Here is a 6617-nt window from a genome sequence, read left to right on the forward strand (position 1 = left end):
CAAACTGGGGAGGGGGGGGTCTGCCCTGATCTCTTACAGGGGGATATGATAGTACAATTAACCCCTTCAGGTGCGGCACCTGAAGGGGTTAATTGTGCTATCATATCCCCCTGTAAGAGATCGGGTGCTGCCAGGCAGCAGGGGGTAGTCTTGTACAAAGTTTGTAGTGTATTCTAACTAGAAGCGTCCCCATCACCATGGGAACGCCTCTGTGTTAGAATATACTGTCGGATCTGAGTTTCACGATGTAGCTCATATCCGACAGTATATTCTAACATAGAGGCGTTCCCATGGTGATGGGGACGCTTCAAGTTAAAATATACCATCGGATTGGAGAAAACTCCAATCCGATGGTATAAAAGAACTCCAGACTTTACATTGAAAGTCAATGGGGACGGATCCGTTTGAAATGGCACCATATTGTGTCAACGTCAAACGGATCCGTCCCCATTGAATTGCATTGTAATTCAGGACGGATCCGTTTGGCTCCGCACGGCCAGGCGGACACCAAAACGACTTTTTTTTCATGTCCGTGGATCCTCCAAAAATCAAGGAAGACCCACGGACGAAAAAACGGTCACGGATCACGGACCCACGGACCCCGTTTTTGCGGACCGTGAAAAAAAACTGTCGTGTGCATGAGGCCTTAAGCAGCAACTTTTCCAATTTCCAATATTTATGTAATTCTCAAAACTTTTGGTCACGACTGTACACAGAAAAACAGCTCTGCTGCATACACTGCTCTCCTACACAGACATACAGCTCTGCTACATACACTGCTCAGCTACAGACATACAGCTCTGCTGCATACACTGCTCAACTACACAGACATACAGCTCTGCTACATACACTGCTCAGCTACAGACATACAGCTCTGCTACATACACTGCTCAACTACACAGACATACAGCTCTACTGCATACACTGCTCAACTACACAGACATACAGCTCTGCTGCATACACTGCTCAACTACACAGACATACAGCTCTGCTACATACACTGCTCAGCTACACAGACATACAGCTCTGCTGCATACACTGCTCAACTACACAGACATACAGCTCTGCTGCAAACACTGCTCCGCTACACAGACATACAGCTCTGCTGCATACACTGCTCAACTACTCAGACATTCAGCTCTACTGCACACACTGCTCAACTACACAGACATACAGCCCTGCTGCATACAGTTCTCAACTACATAGACAAACAGCTCCGCTGCATACACTGCTCAACTACACAGACATACAGCTCTGCTGCATACACTGCTCAGCTACACAGACATACAGCTCTGCTACATACACTGCTCAGCTACACAGACATACAGCTCTGCTGCATACACTGCTCAACTACACAGACATACAGCTCTGCTGCATAAACTGCTCAACTACACAGACATACAGCTCTGCTGCATACACTGCTCAACTACACAGACATACAGATCTGCTGCATACACTGCTCAACTACACAGACAGACAGCTCTGCTGCATACACTACTCAACTACACAGACATACAGCTCTGCTCCATACACTGCTCAGCTACACAGACATACAGCTCTGCTACATACACTGCTCAGCTACACAGACATACAGCTCTGCTACATACACTGCTCAACTACACAGACATACAGCTCTGCTACATACACTGCTCAGCTACACAGACATACAGCTCTGCTGCATACACTGCTCAACTACACAGACATACAGCTCTGCTACATACACTGCTCAACTACACAGACATACAGCTCTGCTGCATACAGTTCTCACACTGAAACAATGTATAGAGTTGGGACCAAGACACCTCGTCGTGTAGACGTCGCCTTAAACTGAGCGCGTGCGACCAGCTCAGCGCGACCGGCCAAAGATAAGGAAGAGAACAGCAGGTGGCGCTGTACAGATCCAGTGTATTGCAGAACTCATTACCTGCGGTTATAACAGACATGATGGCGGAGGAGACCACAGACACCCAGATGACAGGACCGACAACTCTGATGGACAGAAGTAGTCAGACATTTATTCCATAAAAAGGGAAAAAACACAACAAATGCCGCGTATAGTGCGGAAAGAAGCGCCACATTGTCACATCTCTACAGAAATAGGAAAAGCTGGTTAATAATTATATGTTCCCCAAATGTGTCCCAGAAACATAAAGAAGCCCCTACAGCGACATCAGTGGAGGGCGGGGAAGGGTTAATGATGCCCCCATGAGGTACGTGCACTCGGCGGTGTATCTCCGCTCCAGGATCCACACCTGTTACCTGCAGATCCTGACACGGATTTCCCCAGATCTCCCCCTCTGCATTGTAAAGGGAGAAATCCGCACGGACAATCCACCGGCCGCAGATCTCCGGATCCGCTCCGCAGGTCACTCCTGACGCAGGAAACTTCCGCTCCGTGTAGATGAGATACTGGAATCCCATCTGCTTAGGCGGTATTATTTCACTCTGGAAAACCAGCAGGTAATACGCACCGTGCGCTTGTACCCGAAGGCCATCTGCGCACGTTGCGGAATACGCTCAGTCTTTCCAGGCGAATATCCATGTGGAAAAACCGTAACGAATTACAGCAAAGTGTATGAGATTACCCCCGATCACGTACACTTCGCCGATTATTTCCGTGCGGATTCCCAGATCTGTGGCCCGTCAGTTATGTTTGTGGTTTTAGCTGCGGATTTCACCCTTTTCAGTGGAAAACCGCATCTTATCCGCACCAAAAACCGTAATCACACATTGCAGGTATTGGTGCGGATACGCTGCGGGTCTGATGTGCGTTCACCCGAACTCGTGTGCAGACGACGTAACTTTTCATTTGTCTCAAGCATCGATTCTGGATCTGATCTCCAAGGAATATAAAATAATCGCACAGTAACCCCCCCCCATAGAGCCGCCATATACATTGTGTGATCGGAGGCTCCGCCCATACAGCGCTATATAGTGACTTATAGGCGGAGATTATAACGGGACGTGGACGCATCGGCCTCAGCTTATTATTCTAACAGAGGCTCCATCCCACACACAGAAGACAACATGTAGGGGTTGAGAGAAGGAGGCGGTGAAGGTGTGTAAGTGTCTGATGGGGTCACACAGCTGATAGAAGGACAGACGCCCGGCCTCATAGTCTAAGAAGACCCCAAGTCTAGGACATGTTGTATCTACACTGAGGGGGAATCTGACTGAGCGGTGACACGCTTCACATCCTGCACCAGACATATACAAACACCAAGATTTATCATTATCTCCAATACCAGACTCATCTCCTTTCCTTTCTATACTGGGATAGGACAGTCCGATGTCACATTCTCCTTTCAGGTTCCACTCTACCTCCCAGTAATGTCTTCCTGAGGAGAGGCCACATCTGCTTAACACCTGGGTACAATGCAGGAACCTTCCCGGTGATTCTGGTCTGTCCTGTTCTTCTTCTGTTCTTGTTGCTGTTTTCAGATCTTCTGATATCTTCACACGTCTATGAGCAGTGTCCTCATCCAGCAATATGTCTGGAACATGGAGCCCGAGCTCTGATGTGACATTGGTGACAATATCCCTCATAGATCGGTGTAAGGTCAGTGAGATCAGAACCTCATCCAGATCATCCTCAGACCTGCCCTCTCCACCATCTCCCCCTGTGTCCTCATCATCTCCATGACCACATACTGTAATGTCACTTTCTTGTAGGAGTCTTATTGGGTCGGTGACATGACACATCTCCTCCACAGTGATGCATCTTCCTGGACAGCTCGTCCTCCTCTATTTCCAGCTTCTTGATCAGATCAGATATCTGGGACACAATCTTCTCCTCCTGCCTGGAGATCTCGCTCAGCGCTTTCTTTTCTGCCATTTTCAGTTGTTTCTTAATGTCCATAAATAACTTCCTGACGTTCTTCCTCTTATCAGAGGCCTTCTCCTGGATATTCCTCTGACGATCCTGCAGATTCAGAAGTTTCGTCTGAATTTCTGCTTTTTGTGGGTTTAGTTCCTCCAGATATTTCCTCAGCTTCTCTTTCTCCTTCTCAGAGGCCACATCCAGTAGCTCCACGTCGTGTCCCTTGTGGTCTCCGACCAGGACAGCAGGACACACAGATACAGGCAGGTGTCTATAGGACAATAGTATTTCAGCGCCTCCTTGTGTGTGGAGCATTTTCTTTCCTTCGGGGTAGCAGTAGGTTCAACCAAAGTATGTTCTGATGACTTACTGTGTCTACTCAAGTGCTTTTCACAGAACGAGGCCTCACACTGCAGACATGTCCTCACAGCCGGTACAGGAGACTTAGTACAGTAAGTACAGAAGATCCCGGTCTCCTCCATGTGAGGCTGAGCAGATAAGAAACGCTCCACTATGTTCCCCAGCTTCCTGTTCTTCTCCAGGGCCGGACGCACCGGATATTCTGCTCTGCAGTCAGGACAGGAATACACTCCAGCTGCCTCCTGTGCATCCAGCGCACTCACAATACAGGAGCGGCAGAAGTTGTGTCCACATCTCAGGGATACGGGATCTGTATAGAGGCTCAGGCAGATGGAGCAGTCCAGCTCGGCCCTCAGGTCAGCAGACGCCATTGTGGTACGGAGGAGCAGGAACCGAAAGTGGAAAAGTCTCTTCTGATAAGAGGGCGGAGAGCTCCTGTAGAAGAATTAACCTCTGCAGCTCAGAGATTGCATTCCATTGAGAAACAAGCAGAAAACCCACTAAACGTCAGAAATCCATCAGAAATGTTGGGGAGAGTAAAGCAAATTTCACCTCTGTCTCCTCCAGTCAGGACAATGAGACATGTGGAGTATTACAGGTGACCCCTGTAGGAGGTGGATGATGGGCTCCATCCTGAGGAGCAGCGAGGGCAATCTTCTCAGGAATCAAGCTGAATGGATTATTTTTCCTCCAATCATCATTTTTTTATTTTTATAAAGGGAACCGGTCACCGGGATTTTGTGTATAGAGCTGAGGACAGGACTCCTCTCAGTGTAATTTGCATATGTATCAAATTGTTTTTTTTACACAATAAAACCACACAGAGCTATGGGGACTGGGTATTGCGGATGTGCTGGGGGCCGTCTAGCAACTCATGTCCTCAGTGCACAAAATCCCGGTGACAGGTTCAATTTAAAGGGGTTCTCTGTTGGGGAGAGTAAAGCAAATTTCACCTCTGTCTCTTCCAGTCAGGACAATGAGACATGTGGAGTATTACAGGTGACCCCTGTAGGAGGCTGATGATGGGCTCCATCCTGAGGAGCAGCGAGGGCAATCTTCTCCGGAATCAAGCTGAATGGATTATTTTTCCTCCCATCATCATTTATTTATTAAAGGGGTTCTCCGGGATTAACCTTTTTTTGCATTAAAAAATCTAACCTGTGGAGGAAAGATTAGTGACCAGATACTTACCTTCCAAAGTGCAGCCGTTCAGGAGATCTGCCTCCCGGTCACGTGGTCCCTCCAGATGTCTTTTCTTTGCTTCTGGAATAGTCCGTCTTCTTGTCTTCCGCTCCTCTCTTCCTGGCTTGAGCAGGAGACGGATCATCACTAATGACGTCACCGCCTCCTGCGAGTCGAGGCGCCGGCCTCCATCTTCTTCACCCGCGCAGGCGCAGTACGCACAGTTACAGTGCGCATGCGTCCGACTCTCTGCTCCCTGTCCGTCCACATTCTCACTGCGCATGCGCCGTATCTCCAGTGAGTGAAGCGTCTTAAACTGCATCCTATAGCGATTATCCTACACTACAACCTCGGCAGGCATTTGGGCAAATTGGTAAACTTGGCTGTATATCTTCAAAAAGGTGAGTGCGGTTATTTATTTTTTTCACCCTCATTTATCTAATATCTCTCTGTATATATATATATTAATATACGCACAAAAATATATTTTTAGATGTATATTACGTATATATAATACTTATAGCAAAAAGGCAGCAATAAAAAATGTATAACAATGCTCCCCCAGGTGGATACGTGAAGTTTCATCTCAACTTTAGAGCAGAAACGTCGCGCATCCACAGGGGGAATAAACTTTTAGCATTTTTATATTTTTTGAAAAGTGCATTTAGGCTATTTTGTGTATTGGGCAATGGTATCGTCCCCTCAAGCGTGCGCCTATTTTTCTATTTATCTGACTCTATTGCTGCAATATATCTGCTGTTATTTATCTACAGCAAGAAAATTTAGACTAAAACCTTCAGGATCACAGGTGCATATCCATGAAGCAAACATAATTCCAAAAAACAAAATGGCTGCACACCGTTATATATACAAACAATAGAGCTAAGAAATGGGGGTCATTATAGATAAAAGTGGTATAATATGACTATAACTGAGTATACATGGATATGCACCTGTGATCCTGAAGGTTTTAGTCTAAATTTCCTTGCAATATATTGGGGGGGCGGGCGCCCCTTTTAGACTGGACGCGCCCGTCTACCAGGGACTTCTGAGCAGAGTACGTTTGTAGCTGGTTCCTACACTGCCCTGAATATTGTAGGCTTAGGTAAGTCCAAAGTGAGGCAGTTTCTTTGGTGATAGGGACCCATCTGCAGTAGCCACCTTGACGCCTGGTAGATGGGCCCGACACGTATGTGCGCTAAGAGCTTCCATTACTCATGTATACTCATTTATAGTCGGTATTGTACCACTTTTA

At 47.2% G+C, this 6617-nt stretch overlaps 2 protein-coding genes across 2 annotated transcripts; both read right to left on the reverse strand.

The window, feature by feature from the left end:
* Positions 1-2590: 2590 nt before the first annotated feature.
* On the reverse strand, positions 2591-3705 carry LOC122924128 (tripartite motif-containing protein 14-like). The gene has a single exon (XM_044275059.1). The coding sequence runs from the start codon at positions 3700-3702 to the stop codon at positions 2980-2982; it is 723 nt and encodes a 240-aa protein (XP_044130994.1). The 5' UTR covers positions 3703-3705; the 3' UTR covers positions 2591-2979.
* Positions 3706-3987: 282 nt separating this feature from the next.
* LOC122924129 (E3 ubiquitin/ISG15 ligase TRIM25-like) lies at positions 3988-4859 on the reverse strand. Its single transcript, XM_044275060.1, has one exon. The coding sequence runs from the start codon at positions 4549-4551 to the stop codon at positions 3988-3990; it is 564 nt and encodes a 187-aa protein (XP_044130995.1). The 5' UTR covers positions 4552-4859.
* Positions 4860-6617: the final 1758 nt, after the last annotated feature.

Source organism: Bufo gargarizans, unplaced genomic scaffold (assembly GCF_014858855.1).
Source record: "Bufo gargarizans isolate SCDJY-AF-19 unplaced genomic scaffold, ASM1485885v1 original_scaffold_831_pilon, whole genome shotgun sequence".
Lineage (NCBI taxonomy): Eukaryota > Metazoa > Chordata > Amphibia > Anura > Bufonidae > Bufo > Bufo gargarizans.

Coding starts and splice junctions, on each gene's coding strand:
- LOC122924128 (XM_044275059.1), bottom strand. CDS start 3,702: ATGTGTCATGTCACCGACCCAATAAGACTCCTACAAGAAAGTGACATT.
- LOC122924129 (XM_044275060.1), bottom strand. CDS start 4,551: ATGGCGTCTGCTGACCTGAGGGCCGAGCTGGACTGCTCCATCTGCCTG.